Genomic DNA, 19,102 nt, shown 5'->3' with positions numbered 1-19,102 from the left:
CTTAAAGGTTTAATTATAAGTTTCTGAGACTGCACCTTTAAATAATATCCTGGATTCAGAGGTTATTTGTGTGGTTTCATGTAAGAACTCAACCTTTGCTTCATGACTGTACAACTCCTTAAAAAAACAAACAAACAAAAAACCAACATAAGACTCTTAGATCCAGTAGAATACATTGGCCAATATTTAGCATGGTGCTAAATTTGAGTATGCAAAGCCAAGTTTTATTTTAATATTAAGAAAGGTGATGTCATGTTTCTTTTGCAAGAGCAAGAAAACAAAATCTCCAAGATTGCACCAAACCTGTGTTAGATCAACACGGGCAACGCAGGCTGGTTATTGCCTCATGTTGAACTACATCACTGGCTCCTGACTGGTTAGACCAACCAGTCTATCCAACCCAAGAAAATTCAATATGGGGTTAAAAAAAGAAGCCTAACCAAAAACTGCAGTTCCTCTAATGTCCATTTGAGCCTGCCTCCGAAACGGAGTGAACTCCCCTCGACTCCAGCCTATAGGTTCAAGTTTGGTTTCTATTCCTCATCCAGCTGCACTTTTGAATGGATATATTGTTTTAAGGCACGACGTTTAATGCAGTGGAAATGCATGTTGCAGTGACTGCAGATGCACCTTGCTAACTAAGCCAAAGTGCAAACATTAGCGAACTCTTCAGGTTTACCCTGTCAGCTGACATTATCACATCAGCTGTCAATGAGCGAGCTCATGTTGACTGATATACTGTATTTATAAACCCTGTGATCTTATTTAGTACAAAGTCTGGATATTTAGGCAACTGAAGACTGAAAGTGGTCTATATGAAACAGACAATGTGACACTCCTGTTGCTAAAAGCAGAAGCTATACTGCACTGGTGTTGCCCCCTTGGAGCTTATGACTGTACACTCACCAGATCCTTCAGAGCGCCCATCACTGCCTATCAGCGGCACCGTAATGGCTGCTGTGGCGACACCGTCAGTAGGCATGGTGGTGTAGACAACAGGCAGCGACTGCACCACCACAGGGATGGTCTGCAGCTGACCCACCTTGCTGGGCATGGTCACTGAGGGGATTGTATGGATAACGTGGAGAATCTGCTGGCCTCCAGCGCCCTGCGTGGCTAAGATGGATCCTGGAGAGAGGACCTGGAGAGAAAAGAAGTGATGAAAATGAGTGGTTGTAACTCTACTAGGGCTGCCACAAACGATTATTTTGATAGTCGACTAGTCACCGATTATTTTTGCGATTAGTCGACTAATCAGATCATGCATCCATTGGACGTAAAACGTAAAGCTTATTGCACCAGCAGCATCTGCTCTTATATAACTATCATTAGCTTACAGCTTTAAGTGTTTAAGGTATGTGCTAACTAAAAATAAAGACAATATGATGGTGTATTAAATTTTAATGAAATTTGCAGATTGTTTCGGTGAAGTTTAATAAACTCCTTACTATCTAAAATATAACAGGACACTGGAGTATATTCTCGAGCATCTCACACTTCTGATAATCAGTTGTCTGCTTGAGGTTTATTCAGTTGTGTAAAAACTATAACTTTAATCTCAGCCAAACCGATTTACCCAGGAACAAATAAAATACAAAAAAAAAAAGCCAAACAATAACATTTTTAAGTTATCTAAGTGACTTATATATGTTTAACCTGAGTAGCGAAAATCCGCAGGGAGTTTGAAAACGATTTTCCAGGAGTCCGGTGTTCTCACGGCTCTAGTGAGCCTTGCCCCCGGCTAGCTATCGAGCTAGTGGGTAACAGACGTCTCCGAAAACGTCGGAGCGCTCTTGAAAATATGTGGTGTCTTGATAAACTGAGCAGATATTTGAGGTTTACGCAGCTATTTTCTCGCCTGAAAATATGTTAAACGTTTATTTTGTGACCCAGAAAGAATAATAAGAGTAATATTAAAACTAACTAGCTGCCGCCATTGTTGGAAACTGAGCTGGGCTGCGCTATGAATTCTGGGACAGAGCTTCTTCTTCTTCGGGGTTTAACGGCAGCTGGCATCCTTGTACATGCAGTGCTGCCATCTTCTGTTTCAGTCCGTTATTACACTCTTAAATCCTACTACTTATTCCTGCGTCTTTTGTGATCTTACAAAGCTTAAAATGATGCGTCGACTATTAAATCAGTCGTCGACGATTTTGATAGTCGACTAATCGTGACTAGTCGACTAATCGTGGCAGCCCTAAACTCTACCGCGCTTTACACTTCTAAATCCACAGAAGGTAGGAGTTTATAGTTACCATGGAGCCTATCGATTGTACTGCAGAGGGGACAGGTGTGGCTGACAGGCTGGGCTGGGTCACAGCGCTGCTGGGAGCTGGGTTGACTGTGGTGCTCGTTGTCGAAGCGGAGCGAGGTTTGTTGAGCGAAAGGTCAACAGGCTCAGTCTGGTCCTCAGTGGGGCTCGGATGAGGCGAGGAGGGCTCTGTCTTGCACTCCTTCTTCACCTTCAGGTCTTTTGGCTGTGAGCCGTCATCACCTATATCTGCCTGCTAGAGAAAACACGGTGGACAAGAAGATATAAGAAAAGGTTAGAAAGAAAAAGGACAAAGCAATAACTCCGCTTCAGCAAACTAAAGTTGACTGGTTTTATTCCAGATTTTACTCTAAACCTGGCAACTTATATCCTCAACATAATTAGATTTTTATTCTCAAAGGAGAGTGATCTGATATATTAATTAGAAGCAGTAATCATAGTTATGTGTAGCATGCCAAAAAAGAAAAATGCTAATGCATGCTGGTTTATTGTTTAAAAAGTCAGCAGGAGCCAAAAAACCCACAGTAATGAACACAACAGCAGAGGAAACAGTAGTTAACAGGGACCTAATATTACACACACTGATACAATGGTAGATGCTCATTTTTGCTGTTCAATTTCTTTGTTTGGGGCAAAAATCAAAAACAAGTAGCTTAAGAGCCTGAAAGAGAGAACTGATGTAGGCAGTGGCTACATCAAGGCCCATCAAACTGTAAGATTACTGGAGATTATTCTGAATCGAATCATGCAAAGCTACTCTACTAGAGTCCATGCAAATACAGCGCTAGTCATGAATACAACAGGTGACCTTGAATCTTTGTATCTCTCTCTGCTTTGCAGTCACTCTGTATGTCACATGGTCATGGCAAAGAACACCATTAATGCATATATTTGTGAGCAGATAAGGTGTAAAATACTGGGCAGGATGGAAGAAAAACACTGCTGGTTGTCATCAGGACCATCATCCAATGTGCAAATAACAAATAACTCAAATAACAAATGCTACCTATTTTTGTGTAAAACATTCACCAAATTTCACCAGGAAAAACCAAAGTGTGCACTTTCATCAATATTCACAAGAGTAAAACAATTCATTCTCCAACTCAAACGCAATGCCAGGATCATATTAGGAAATATGATGGTACAGGCTTTTATCACAGGCTTGATACATAACGAATGATGCTGAGACTCGTGGGTACTGTAGTAGTCAGACACGTCAGCCATAGGAGAAGAATTTAAAATATAATTAAAAGAAAATTATGGAATGAGAGATGCTTCTGCAACCTCCTCAACCCTTTGGGCATACATCTTTCATGGCCTGACCTCATTCTTCAGTGAATGAAGACAGACAGCGATTGGTTAAGGTTTGCTTTGAAGAAATGCTTCATGCAAAGGAAAATGCTTTCTTATAACAGGCATTGTGGTTTTTCATATTGTCCCTTTGCATCTACAGCAAGCCAGGACTCGGCTGCCATGCAGCTCGAAAGCATAGGGAACAATGGCTGCAGTGTGGTACACTGGGTGGGGGGGGGCGGAGGAGAAAGTGAGGGAGACAGAAGAGAGTGAAGGGCTGCATGGGTACAGAGAGAGACTGGTACTGTGTGAGAGGGAGAGAGTTAAAAAAAAAAAGAAAAAAAAAAAGAAAGACACAGGAAGAGTGAAAGAGACACGGGAGAACTGGAGCGAGAGGGAGCAGCAGCGAGCCTCCAGTCCGGGAGTTGGCCTCCGTCCAGTTCAGCTGAGCACAGTTTGGCTCTGGGTGAGGAGGAGAGGGTGGAGACTCTGCTACGCCCTTTTATCGGGTCACACAGTTCAGCTGGAGGCTGTGGCAGTGGCATCGGCACAAATATAAGTGGTAAACAACTTTCCCCTGTCGGTGAGCGTCATGTCCAAATAGCCAGAGTTACAACAGAGCAAACCTGTTGTTGTGCTTTTTCCCCCTTTTTACAGCATTACAGGACACGTGAAGATTTAAAATAGATTAGCGTCTTGATTTTTGTTTGTAGATACGATTTGCAATGGTTAATCCACATCAATGCTCACCTTCTACACTGTGGTCTAATGCAGTGGGCTTGAACAAGCAAAAAAAACAAAACAAAACAAAGTAATGAGCGAGGAAAGGAAAGGAAAGGAACATGCCGCACCTGCGTGAAACTCGGCTTAGGTGAGGAGGGATTTAAGGAGCACTTTATAGGCAAATAGGAAAAAGAAAGGAGAGAGAAGATGAGAAGGTAGGACAAAAAAAAGAGAGGAGATGGGCGAAGAGAAGCTGGGCTGTAACGTGATTATACTGAGACGGTCTTTAAAAAAAGGGAAAAAAACTGAAAAGAAAATGAAGTGTGAAAGAAGTGAGGGAGTGGGTGAGGCACAGAACGAGACAGGAGAAAGAGAGAGAAAGAGAGTGGGTGGGAAAGGCCAAGCGTTGCCATGGAAACTGGGAGCCATCAGCTGACTCCATGTTTTTCCACTCGTTCCCCACCCACCACCAACTCCCTTCCATTTCCCTCCCGGTCCACTCATCTTTCCATTGCTTCAACCCCGCCTCTCCTCACTCCTTTCTTTTCGCTCTCTCTATCACGACCACACCCCTTTCACCTTTCTCTCTCTCTCTGTCTGTCACATCCCTCCTCTCCTTCCAGCATCTCTCGCTCTTTACGTCAACCACACCCTTGTTTTTCTTCACCACCTCACCCTTTCATCCCTCACTGGCTTCATTTCTACCCACTCGCTCTTTTTTTCCCTTCTTCTTCTTTTCGATTTTCCTCTCCCCTCCACTTTTCCTCTTTTCACAGCTGCTCAGATTAAACCCACAACTCTGTGCGAAATCCTCAAAAGAAGAGACTGAAAGGCTGAAGTCCAATATAAAAAAAGAGAGAGAAAAAGACAGAAAAAGAAAATAAAACCCCCTCCGGATGCCCGCGAGCTCTGTGATCTCAGAGGAAGGGAGATGGAAGGGAAGAAAGAGGGGCCACAAAGGAAGAAACACTTTCTATGAAGACAGAGTGATTAGCTTAAGAGCGAGGATGTAAAAGAGCTCTTTCCTCACAATTTAATATCCCGCTCTGCGTCAAAGCGGTGGCTTTGTTTCCCCCAATAAATGTCCTTGATTAAATGTATAAACTATTCTCCTATTTAAAAGTTTTTAAGCCACACTTTGCCATCAGCTTTGGTTTAAGCTCTTGGTGTTTTTACTATAAAAGTCAAAAATGATCTTTCAATCCTTCGGTCAGAAACTGATATTCAGTAGCAGAGAATGCATATTATCGATAATAACACAGCCAGGTTTCATAATACAGAATCAGTATATTATAGTATGGATCAATCACCCAGTAGTATTTTCAAATACCATTGATGTTTGCAAAAAGTGAAGATTAGCTGATAGACTTTTAAAAACAGGAAATCTGAAGGACATCATTTCTGCAAGTCAGGATTTCAGGACAGTTTTTCTGAAATATCTGAAGCTCGGCCTTTATTTTTTATTTTTATTTTTTTAAAGGGAATGAACAGCAGAAACAGTTTGTGTTTGGACACTGGCACAATTTGAGCTCCGTACGCCACCACAAAAGATTTGTAAAGTATCAATTAAGCCGAAACTGAACACCTCACTTTCAGTTTAAACTCAAAACCACGATCGAAATAAAATGTTAATGTTTATAAGTGCATGCAGGAAATGCCCTTCTGCCTGGAGTCTTCCTTCCCTCCCTCAGTAATGCTCCACTGGACTGAGATCAGGAGATTTACTAAGAATCATCTTCCTTCATAAACTTTCGGGCTGCTAAAATCTATTGCGATGGCTGCAAAATTACAAACACCGTGCGACTGTCCGAATATTTCCAGCATGAATTGCATGTAAATATGAATAAATGATGGCTTAAAGAATCTAGGCAGCTTCCTCTAGATCTCTGCACGAGGTCGTTAAAATGACATGATGGCAACAATCTGCCACACAAAGCTGCAAGCCATTAAAAAGTGAACCCAACATGTCAGAACGATACACGGAAAAACCTTTACTGTTGCAGTGGAGCTCCGTCCCCCCCCACACACACACACACCCTACACTTCTCAGTTCATCTGCGCCATCATAAAATGGGTCACACAGTGTTTGCCGTGCAATTAATTCATGTGATCTCTAACTTGAATGAAAGTGGGGAGCAGCTGTAGTGGTGAGGAAGCCCGGCAGAGAGAAGAAGATGTAAAATGTCCAGAGGACTTTAATCCCGGCTTCATACAGATCAAATAATGAGCGATTTACAGCTGCAATGCAGCTCGGCTATAAGTAACCTCATGTGTTCAGAGAGGACACTGCGTGGCGATATTTTTGAGTACACAAGCAGGGAATTCTTTACCAACTCGATCAAATGAAAAGCACACTTTCTGGCTGTCTAACAAAGAGTTAACAGGTGACGCTAAACATGAGAGGTAGACTCCTGACAGGCTGATCATGCTCGACTGTCAGCAGCCACATAATTTATTGATGTCAAGTTACATGACAAGTGGGGTAAACTGTGACAGCCCTCTATAACAAAGTCGCACTAAGAAGCGGTTTACTCTCTAAAAAATACTGCCTTTGATACAGAGAGCGCATCCTCGCTCAAAGTCACTGTTTTTGCTCCAATTTTATAATCTGGAGAGTTTTTAAGTCGTTTGTAAGTAATATCAAATATTGGTATCAGCTATCTTGTTGATTGATGTCAGCTTATGAGAAAGTAATAACTCCGTATTTAGTGGTTGATATTCGTCGGTTATGTTAGGTGCTTGTTAAGGGTTGAAAGAAAATGTTGCCAACAGCTGACGTTAAAACTTGTTTTTTAAACTAAAGCCGTCTCACCTGACAGAAAGAGGGGAAATAACTAAAACGCAATAAACAAAAGAATATGGACTTGTATCAGCATCAACTGTCAGGCTAAATATTACTTTATAACATAGACTGTATAAAAAGGATGTCTGAATAGTAAAGTTACCTTGAATCTGATTCTTTCTAATGGCCAGCAGTGTGAAACTAAGTGCAGAAGAAAGCCCATCTATAAAACTGTCTACAAGAAAATGGCCCTCGGGTCGCTGATCTGTGGCCTCAGTAAACACGTTCCTGATGAGTTTATGGTCATTAGTTTTCGTTTCAAGTCGTATTTATTACAACACAATGTTCCTTTTTGAATTACGGTCCCCATTAGAGTCAAAAAGGACGATAAAGACGCCGTTTGCTTTACAGCAGGCCCACTTTGTGATTTACAAGCGCTACCATATTGGAGTCAGAGCCCCTTGGTTTTTCAGTCAAATCCACCCATCTTTTTTATACAGTTTATGCTTTAAACACTAGTATCAATATCAGCTTACAAAGACTTTAAGTTGTTGTGGAAAATGTTATTTTCCAAATGGTGAAAAAGGAGACCGATGGTGACTTTGTAACACTACCCGTGCTGCACCTGCGCTGGTCATCGGTGGGGAACACGATCTGCTGTGGTGAAAAGAAAACAACAGAACACACAGAGCACACACAGAGGGAAAGAAACAACAAAGCTAGCTCCTCTGAGGCCTCTAAGTCTGATGTTTAAATGTTGCCTTTTTTCTAACAGGAAGAAATCAATAGGTCCCGAGGCAAGACAGACACACGGTGACTGCTTATATACGAGCGGAGAGAACGGAGGACGGAGATGGAAATGGAGGAAAAACAGAAGGCGCGAGCAGAAATTAAGTAAGAGGCATATCTGGCGTGGATTCGTTGTGATTTCCAGTGCCTGTGTGTACAGAATTTATATGTTTAGGCACTTGCAGATAGCCATTTCATTTGTGTGTTTGCACACTTGAGTATATGAAATGTAAAGTCAGATATGGACATGGAGAGAATAAACAACAGCTGGGGAAGACATTAACCACAGGCACAGCCTTGCAGCTCCACCCCTTAAGTCCTTACCCACCCAGTGCAACACCAAGTGCCCCCACCCTGGATTAAAGCACACTCCCTTCTGCTTCTCTCTCTCTGCTTCACCCACCTGTTAGCAGGCTGATACTAGCACAGCTCAGTCTTAGCCACAGTCAGTGTTGACTCTCAGTCTAATGTTACCTATTAGGAGTTGCCAGTGTTGATATCCTGGGTGCTTAGTAACTTGTTCACCTCATACACCTACACAGGACAGCCTGCCTATAAAGCTCGCAGCACAGGTGTGCATAAATGTGCACAGCAAGAAAAATCCAACTTCAGACGCGCTCACAGTGTAAACCATGACATCTCGCAGCTTTTTGGTTAAGTCATAAAAGGAAATGTGTGAAGGTGATCAGAGAAACCCAATTAAAAGCCACAATAACTAATTATGCATCTGTTGCAAACAGCATTTGTCTCATAATTAATACTGCTATTGTACGTGATTTTGCCATGTGTAGGCATAATAAGCTGGTCTTTCTGCTACAGCTGTTGTAAATAAAGCCTCAGAAGTATCATTAGCATGATATTAGACTAGCTTTCCAATTAGCAGGTGCTTCAGTACAAAGATTCAGGTTCATCAAGTCGTATCTCAAGCCGCAGAAAATGTTAAGCTTGCATCTCTGATTGAAAACAATCAGACATGAAGGAAAAGTATACTACACAATACTGCGGCATATTAAACCGATCTATTCATAAGAATGTGCAGAATCTGCTGTTTGTAGACTAAATCATTTAGGCGTCAGTCACACAGGCTTACAGACCTGTTGGCAACCACTTGGCAACCACCAGCTGCAAGAGAAATTCTCCAACCAGTTGAGAGTGTTTGCTGGCAGTCACTGTGCTAAAGCTTCATTCAGGCAGGCCTACAGACCGGTCAGTAGCTCCTTCACTGTGCTAAAGCTTAGTTCAGGCAGGCCTACAGACCGGTCAGTAGCTCCTTCACTGTGCTAAAGCTTAGTTCAGGCAGGCAGGCCTACAGACCGGTCAGTAGCTCCTTCACTGTGCTAAAGCTTAGTTCAGGCAGGCCTACAGACCGGTCAGTAGCTCCTTGACTGCTACTGAAAGGTGTGTATTCCACAACTGGTCGGCAACTGGTTGCTGGCAGTTGCTAGTGTGAAAAGTGGCTGCAAAGCGGTAGAGTCCAGCACTAAAAACCTGGTGATTGCAGTAGTTGCTATGACTGCAACGGGTAGTTTCCCGTAGTTTGCCCGGAAGATGCCGACTTCTGCAAACACTTTGAAATGAAGTAAATTAAGTAAATGGTGTTTGCAGACTGGTTGGCGTCTTCCATGCAAACTGCAGGCATCTGCAGCAATGACAGTATTGACACAGCATCCTCTTTGCAATCAGTTTCACCTGATGATGGCCACCAGCAACTTCCAATAAGTTGGGGAATGCGTATTTTTCTCTAATGACAGGAGGTAGCCAGGGTTGTTGCCAACCAGTCTAGGCCTGTGAGAATGAGGCTTTATGTGGAGCAGAAGAGATACTGGAATGCTGTCTTGAAACTGTTAAGTCATTGTCTAACATTGATAAAGCTTTTTAAAATTTGATCTGCATTCATAATCTCTGATTTAAGAAAGTCTTGAACCAGAAATCCATCATATGCTACCAAGAGGCTCAGAAATATTAGCTGTTGTCCACAGAGGATAAGTTCTCGACCAGACAGCTCATTCAGAATAAAATATAAGTGAAGAATATCTCTGTTACCCATATATTGTCATTTCTGGATGTTCATAATAAACTTGTTTCCATTATTTTTGAGTCTTTCATATGAATTAATAAACCGTTCCTCTGAAAACCGCTTCAGTGGAAAGCAGCTAAAAGCGTTCAGTGGCTGTAGCTGTGAAGCAAATGCATGTGCTGCTATCACGGTGCATACCTTTGCTTTCACTTCCAAAGAAGTGTTTACATAACTGGACTTGTTCGAAACCTGTCTGATTGTGCGTGCAGGAACGCCCAAAAATGTCTTTCTAGCAACCTTTCCCTGCGTCTTCACAATAACAGCAGAGACTTTCAGCATATGCAGACAGTTTTTTTAAGCCTTTACCAATAATCCTTCTTTACGATTCACTTTCGTTTTCCAAGTTTCCAACAAGGTTCTCTGTAACTGCAAGAATGTGCCTGAACCAGGTGTGCGAGACACGTTACAGAGATATAAAACCTGACCAGTTCAGCAGAGTCTGACAGAGTTCACGGCCTGTCTCTCCTGACGGCTCGCTATCACTGATAGCTCTACAGCGTTTTTCTTTTAAAGTCGGTAAAGAAAGCATGCAATCTTTTTATGTCACGATCAATATGTTGCATTCGCTACAAACAGAACATTATTACTGAAAATCATTTTGAGCAGGTGCAGCTCAGGAGGTTGGTGGTTCGATCCCCGGCTGTTTAAAAGTATCATTGTGAGACAGACTCAGCTGAGGGTGGGAAAACATAAATTTGCCTGTTTATTTTACTCAAGAATCCAAAACCGAGTCAAGTCCACGACCCATCCAACACTTCTACAACATCACTTTCACAAACGGAAAATCTCAAACATTTTTTGCCTCTCTTGTTTCAGCGGCGAAGACGCTGGCACCCGTGGCACCTCGGCTTAACTCTGGGAAACAGTCTGTTTTTACTGGAAACAGGTGAATATATTTTGCTCTGCTGACACCGCTTTTTACCCCCCTGCGCCCCCTCGCAAGTTTAAATAACATCTAAGTTTGATGTGAAAATATGCGCATCTACAAGCATATTAAAACAATTATCATGTCTCACCCTTCTCTCTGACAGCCCCCCCCCCCCCTCCCACTTGTCTTCCGGCGCGGCCGTTCAGAGCAGCGATCAACACTTTCAGCTTTAGACAACCCGCCATGCAAACTATGCCTACGTGAAGCATAACCTACCCTGAAGGCTTGTCACCTAAAGAAGAAGCATGACAAGTTGACAGCAGCGAGATGAGAAACAAGCAGCTTGACCCAGGGCAAGAAGCCTACTATTAATTATACAGGCACTTGCACGCGACAGCCACCTGACACGTCAAAAATTACTTCTACATGTCCACAAGATGTCATTAATTACACCAGCACAAGGGGGGATGCTGTTGAACTAGTGCTAATGACGACAGAGTAATTTAAGAAATCAGCGCCGCCTGCATTACTGAAACGATGTCATTACCTCATCAAGCGTCGCCTTTAGTTTTGGACGTCTGCTGCTTTAATCCCAGAGGCACATGCAAAGTATTAAGTTATGTGTGAGAGGCTGCTTGGAACAACTTGGGCAAAATTAAACGTTGTGCATGTCGCCCTGATTGAGGCTGCCTACCAGCGACCTGAAGTTGGTGCGTGCGTTTCATGTCAAACACATAATTTAAAGACTCGGCGCAAGCTGGAGAGGGTACTCTTGATACAAAAATGCTACACAGTGTTAAAGTTGCCGTAGCCCATTTCAACTATAGTAACTGTCAGGTTCACACCTTCCTTCTTGGACTCTACTATTCATTATCCAGGGCCTTCTTGCACCAGTGGATCCGTGCATGATGTCTGACATGAGCTCCGTTCACTTTAAGCCAGCTTGCTTCTAATTAGCTGAGTGGCACAAACAGAAGGTTTGAACAGCAGCTGGTTGGAGTTGCTATGGCGTTCACATGGGCAGAGGCTGGCAGTGGGCAGGCTCAGAGTTAAACTTATCTGAACTTTAAAGTTAAAACTGGTCACAAGTCTTTTCCTTAATGGTGGGTTTTAACACCTGAGGATAAATCAAAGACGTGGATTGCCGACCATACGAATGATTTCCGGGTTTAACTTGTGATGCAAACCCACCCATATGGAAAAGAAATAGTAAAAACCTATATGATTTACTCATGAAAGTGGCCACTTTCTCATTACTTTCATATATTGTTTTAGTAAGTATCCAAAACATACAAGTTTCATTTATATAATTTTTCAAGGGATCTTATATCTGTTTTCACTCTTGTGTGCTTTTCATACAAGTTTTACACAAGACAGATACAAACTTTATAAGATTTATATATATCTTTTCCATATGGGCAGTCATTTTGTTCTATAAGCAGGCTTGAAATGTGACAGAAACCACTCAGTTAAGAAAAAAGTAAAGGGAAGATAAACAAACAATAGTTTGCTGATACTAAAAAACTGATCTCAACTTAGTCTGAGAAGGAGAAAATCTGTGGAAGTCATTTCATATTAATCCCTTTTGTCCCATGCTGCTTTACCTTTTCTAGTAGACTAAGAGGCAGTATCTTAACTGTTTATTGATGCAGACAGGTAAAAAAATAGAAATCTGGCTGCTGCTGCTCCTGTAACTCACAGGAAAGCTGAACCCCCTCCGACGACCTCGCCAGGATGTGCTGCGATTTGACGCACAGACAACATGATTTACTGCGACTGTACTGAACCCCAGCCAATCCACTTAATGACCTACATGTTTCCAGATGACTTTAGAATAACATAGAGCTTCCTCTCCCAGTCATGTATTTGCTTCCCGGAAGCTCTGCACTGTAGGAAGTGGGCTGCCAACAATGACATCATCATCCTGCACCAGCAGAGGTGACTGCATCTGCACTGAACTGCAACCCCTCCTGTTTCTCTCTCTCTCTGCATCCCAAATTTTGAATGTGCTGTCCTTTGAATGGACTGAATGCTCCAACATAGATGCACGCGCACACACACACACACACACACACGCACACACAATGATTGCTAACTAACTCATGCTAGCAAAGCCCTGCTGGCAAAAGCACAGTAAATCGGCCTCTCTAACCTCTCATGTCTCATGCTCTCACACACACAAACGCACAGGGAGTAATAGAAAGTGTGTGCGTGTCTGTGTGTATGTGTGTGTGATGTGGTCTCTTTGTGCATGAGTGCTCCTGTTTGCTGGAGGACAACTGACTTGTTTATGTGAATACATCAGTGTGACACACACGCATGCACAGAGGGCCTCATTGTTTGTTTGTGTGTTTGTGTGTCTGTGTGTGCGTGCGTGAGAGAGAGAGAGCGATTACAGGGCTATTCACTGTGCTGTGCTGGCAGGTATTCAGTGTGTGTTTGCGTGTGTGTGTGCGTGCGTGCATGCGTGCTCCCCTTTGGCATAAGTGGTGATTTAGAAAAAGAGAGAGATTGAGGAGGGGGCAGGGGAAAGATGGAGAGAGAAGCACTGGTTGGAAAGGTGGAGGAGAAAAGAGGAGGAGAAGGAGTGAGGATTGGTGGTGGTGATGGCGGGGGGGTCAGGCTGCACAGTCTTTTCGGCAACTCCCGCCAGAGCCGTGGTTGCCATGGCGACGGGGTGAGCGGAAGCAGTGCCTCCCTCGACATATCCTATTAGGGTGAGAGAGTGAGAAAGGGAGGAGAGAGAGGGAAAGGGAGAGAAGAAGAGCTTGGGTCGGGAGACTGAAAGAGAAAGCAGAAGAAGAACAATGGCGGGAAAAGAAAAAGAGAGATGAGGGGAGATAAAAGTGTGTGTGTGTGTGTGTGTGTGTGTGTGTGTGTGTGTGTGTGTGTGTGTGTGTGTGTGTGTTCGTTCTGGGGAAAAAACGAAAAACAGGAACAGCAACTAAAAGAAAACTTTCACTGGAAAGCTAAATCTAGGCCGCTGAATGAACTTTGCCCATTCTGTCACTCTGACAAACACTAGTTAACTCATATGAGATTGCCATATTGTTTAATCATCTTCCTGTTCACTCCTCTTGCCCCCAACATTTCACTGTCTCCTCATCTCTTCTGAAAATTTACTGCCAAGTTGCTTTTGAGTAACGCAGGATTTATGAACCCGCAGTGGTTTCCATTTGCGTAGCACTTTGGCCACGCAGAGAGGGGGATTGTGGGAATTTAACCAACACAGAGGCTTCACAAACTCTCAAAAGCCAGAGGCGGGTGGCTCTGCAGCGATTATGCCATATCTAGGTCTTATCCTGATAGGTTAACAAGGCGGCTTCAACAGAAAAGGGAAGATCAACAAAGAGGAAGGGAAAAAAATAGCACAAATGACATGCGGAAGCAAAGGCCATAGAGGAGATTTTCAAAGTAAATTTAACCCCGCTTCTACCTCACTGTGATGAACAACAGCACTTACAAGAACAAGTGTAGCCCGCATATTCATACGCATATTTCTGACACTGACTGTATACAGCTATGCAGACGTGGTTCTGGAAAGCTCTGCGTACCACCTACGGACTACCAGCGCAGCACCATGCCGAGCCCTTACCCACTGCTGATTATACAGTGGGCATCTTCAGGTCGTCATTAGATTACATTTATTCCTGACTGATTGCCGAAAACTATTCATTGTTTTCTCCTGCTTTGGAATCTTCTAACTACAAACTGTTGAAGTTTGCATGATGGAAGAAACAACAGAGAGAACAAGCATAAAAACTAGACTGATGTGAAGAATCCTTTGGATAATCCTCAAAGTTTGTCAGCTGAGTAAAAGAGAGAAAAAAAGGGCTAGTAGTGGAGTCTCTTCCTCAACTTTCCACCCGCTTCTGATGGAATTTGGCTAGTACGAGTTGAAGCAAGTGTAAAATTTCACATCTCATATCACCTCCATTTGACCTTTTGATGTCTATTTTGACCTTGGACCCGATCTTCCTGTTAGCAAAGGAAAATATGCTTTTTAAAGCATTAAAACATCCCACAAACGCTCGTTTTAATAGTTTTTCTCAGTATACGCTGTTAAAAGTAGCATGACTCGGTGAAACACATATAACCTTCGTACTTCCTCTGTTGGTTTCCTGCACTACTAACTCATTAAATAAGCTTAGCTGCTGAGACATCCGTGCACATGCATGCAGCCAAGTTACCAACGTCATGTCATAATGTTCTGGGTAACTGATGAAAATAACATCCCACCTCAGCAAGCCAGGTTCTAAATAAATTCAGCAGGGCTGTATCTGTGAACTGCTATGGTTTTTTAAAGGATCACCCATCTTCTCTGTATAAAACTTTAAATGTTTAAATTATCATAGTGAGGAAAAGAGAAATTTGACCATAAACAGATAAGAATACAAGCTGGCAAATATGTAAACAATGCAGGCAGGTGTAACATGTCAACAAGTTAAATACCTTGGAAACAGTAACCAATCAGCTCATTTAATTTGTCAAAATCCTAAACAAACAGCAAGTTTTATCTCTGAAGCAGACATCTGCACACGTCTGAAAGGTCGTTCACCACTGAAATCTGTTAAATAGGCTTTAAAAGTTGTTTTTACCATTTTCTGGAATTCTATAGATGAAATAATTCTAATAGATAATAATCCAAATAATAAGAACTGAATAAACACAGTCCTTAGTTGCAGCTCTATCACAACAAGTTGTCTTATTTTTAAAACTCTGGGCTAGAACCATACAACTTTAATACAGTCTTATGGTAAATAAAGTTTGCTTTGCACGTCTTCTAGAGTGGACCTGACATTTCTCATTTCTGTCTGGGTAACCACTTTATGTGCTGGTCTCACATACAAGCAGTCAAGCAGCAAAAAGCGCAATATGATCCACAGACCATAATATTTCATATTTCCTGAGGTTTAAATAAAGATTGTCATCTGTTTCTGATGAATAATTTGTTGCATCTGACAGCTTGTTTAGATATAACTTGTCAAAGTCCTCCATTGCTACTGCTCGTACTCCTATATTCACATTTTCCCCTTGATTTCATGCCTTCGCTCACTAGGATTTGTGTTGTCTTGTTGAGACAAACATATAACAATCTACAACATATAACAATCATCATTCAGAGTCCAGACTGAATTAGTATTTGGAGGAAAAAAATGCATCCTGTTCAAACAAAGGGTTAGCCAAATAATCATCTTGACAGGGTTACTGTTTGCAGCACAAATGAGTTAGAACAAAGGGTACAATAACGATAATAATAATAATAACAGTCTTAACTTGAGTAAATATGAGGCATGTAGCATTAATGTTTTAGGCTCCCAGTGGAGTTTTATAGCAGGAAGATCTGCTTCCTGGAGACTTTATCTTTGGACAGGAAAGTCCACTCCCCTCTGTTGGAGACAGCCACAGAGGTGTGGCCAGCACACACTCACACACGCACACACACACCCTCTGCTTAATGATGTCTTGCGCAATACTACTCCACCCAGCCCCCACCCTTCACTAACCCAAACCACACCACAACAATGCACACATATACACACTCCTTCTCCCAGGCCTCACATGTGAACGTAATTAAGCTCTGAAATACAAGATGTTTCCTTAAAAGTAAATAAATCAGTCTACCGGGTTCTCCTTGATGTTACACTTTCTGAAAACTTTCCTGCAATTGGTTCTGGTATTTAGCCAAAAAATAATCAGCTGAGGCAAGCACCAAAATATGATCCTGGCATGGCTAATAAACATTTAAAGTTGCCTTTGCTCTTCAAGCAAAGAATGTGCCATTCTGCACTCAAATCCTCCAGACTCACACTGTTATGCTGGCACATATTACTATAATGTACGTATATGTATTAACATAAACTAAGTATTAAAAGGTTTTTATGATTATTTAATTGCGTCCGTGCATATGAACTACACATATAAAAAGGCCCAAGTACGGAGCCTTGAGGAACTCCAAACTCATTTGCAGGGCGGGACAAACTCATTTCTGTTATGGAGATAAATGCACAACTATAACATCATAAACTGATCTTGTGAAAGCTATAAATGGAAATAAACAGAAGGATTTTACTATGTCAGTAACTGAGATGAACTAATAACTTAGACATAGTAGACGTGTAACTGGTTTTTCAGTGTAGCTTCTACAAACTGGTGAGGAGAGATGGAACAATGTGCTTAGAAATGCAGGCTGGTCATGTTTTTCAGAACAGTGTTGACTGCACAGTTGTCCTCTGGTTAAATTCTTGGCAACATTGTGTCCGCTTACTTAATCAGACACGCACCAGAAACGCCAAAAATAAACAAAGGAGCTACAGATAAATAAACCGGGTATATCGGTGTAACTGTGTGACCAAACAGAGATTAAAATGATCCTTCCTAAGACAGGATTTAGATTTAAATTTAAAGAGAAGGGAAAAAACATTTCTAACTATTTCAGTAAAAAAGGAAATCCAGTTAATATCACAGCTTTGCAAATTGTTAAGAGAGGTCATTCAATGTGATGATGGGAAACACAATTAGTCCTTGTTATTCAAGTACATGTAATTTCAAGCATATATGCAAGGTCAAGCACAAGTTCACTACGCTATTACAAACAATACTTTTTGTGTTACTCCTCTGTTACATTGTTTTTATCCACACACACACACACACACACACACACACACACACACACACACACACACACACACACACACACACACTAAAGCACAGGCTACTTTTGACATTCATTTCTTGGATTTTTAGCCAAACCTCAACCATAACCAGAATATCCCCAAACCTACCCATAAACCCTTAAAACCATGCCAAGTGGAACTGCAGTGTAACCAAACTGGGAACTTTATGACTGTGACACATCCACTAACCAAGTGTATCTTTTTCACTTGCAACAACATGTGAATAACGACATTTTATCTCACCTACTCTGTGGCTGTTCCCACTACAGTAAAGACAATACTGTCTGAGGCTCTGTGTGAAGGTCTCTCTCACACCCTGCAGAATTTTAGCACTCATACATATAAACACAAAGACACGCTGTTCTAACTGACAATGGCACAGAGAATATACATGTAAAGTGTGGCTAGACTTCAGTGGAGTTATGGGGTGAGGGTGGTGACAGCATGAAGCCACTCAAACAGACTGGAAAAGGCTTATTTTGGCAAATTAGCTCAACCGAATTATGTCACCTAGCTAAATTCAATCGTAGAGACACATTCTCATGATTTTTCTAAAACCTAGAAGACACTACAGTACACGGGTATCAGCTGAGAATGAAAAACAGACTGTTTCCTGCCCAGCATGAAATTTCCCTCTTTTATTTATCTCTGCTCCAAAACACTCCCTGCTAACAGACACAGCCCGTCCTGCCTTTCCCACATACCGTCATAAATGCAAATCTATGCTTGTGCTATAAAGCTGGAGTGCAAACATAAAGCATGTGATGCCTCGCCTCAAAAACGGCTCAGCACATCAAGGGTTATTTTAATCAATAACGACAATGATTGTGCGTGATTTTGTGGATCTCTGGAATTACAAATATGACCATGTCAGTTTGCCAAATAGCCAAAAACTGTAAAGAAAAATTAGTTATTTTTGAGATTGAGATTTGACAAATGGTGGTAGCTTAAAATATAAGCATTTAAAATCGCAGGCATCTCTCCTTGAAATAATTTTTTTGTGCAAGATGTAATTGAAAACTAAACTCAATTAAATATTAGTCAATTTCCTTTACATAGCACCAAGTCACAACAGCAGTCGCCTCAAGGTTCTTTATATTATTTATTAAGTTAAAGATTCTACAATAATACAGAGAAAACCCCAAGAATCACACAGCCCTCTATGAGCGAGCACGTGGTGACAGTGGCAAGGAAAAACTCCCTTTTAACAGGAAGAAAATCCCTGGACGAACAAGGCTCAGAGAGAGGCGGCCATCTGGGGCTGATCGCTTTGCAAATGTGTAGTATGTTAGCAAAAATGTTAATTTCTAATGAATTAGAAATAGTTCAAGTGGTTTCTCTGCTGTCCCAGCGGATGAAGGTAATGGAAGCACAGAAATGCATTACCATGAACAGTGCCCGGCTCTCATTTGTCTGATTAATTCTACATTTATCTAGCACGCGCACTACAATGCTGTTTAAATGTCAGTACTTTTGGACAATACAGCGATTCTTAACTGTTAGCACAGGTCATGCACCTCCCCGTTTTTCAGACCAACACAATCCACTTGCCCTGCAGTTTCTCTCTGTTATCTTTCCCGTATTGAAAACCCAGAGAGAAGCTAGCCTGACTCTGCATCTC

At 41.9% G+C, this 19,102-nt stretch overlaps 1 protein-coding gene across 3 annotated transcripts in view; it reads right to left on the bottom strand.

Moving 5' to 3' along the window:
- The window catches only part of klf8 (Kruppel like factor 8), a 94,304-nt gene that overhangs the window by 17,655 nt on the left and 57,547 nt on the right, over nucleotides 1-19,102 (bottom strand). For 2 of the 3 annotated variants that reach the window (XM_084940932.1, XM_084940935.1), the window contains 2 exons: nucleotides 2,256-2,507; nucleotides 907-1,141 (listed from right to left, as the gene is read on the bottom strand). In XM_084940932.1, coding sequence (XP_084797058.1) covers nucleotides 907-1,141; nucleotides 2,256-2,507 — 487 coding nt within the window. The remainder of the gene's footprint in view (nucleotides 1-906; nucleotides 1,142-2,255; nucleotides 2,508-19,102) is intronic. The other variant, XM_084940934.1, reaches the window with a different exon arrangement.

Source organism: Perissodus microlepis, chromosome 10, assembly GCF_051167445.1.
Source record: "Perissodus microlepis isolate ML-2025 ecotype Zambia chromosome 10, ASM5116744v1, whole genome shotgun sequence".
Classification (NCBI taxonomy): domain Eukaryota; kingdom Metazoa; phylum Chordata; class Actinopteri; order Cichliformes; family Cichlidae; genus Perissodus; species Perissodus microlepis.
The sequence above is the reverse complement of the archived record's forward strand: the minus strand, read 5'-3'. Positions and strand labels throughout refer to the sequence as shown.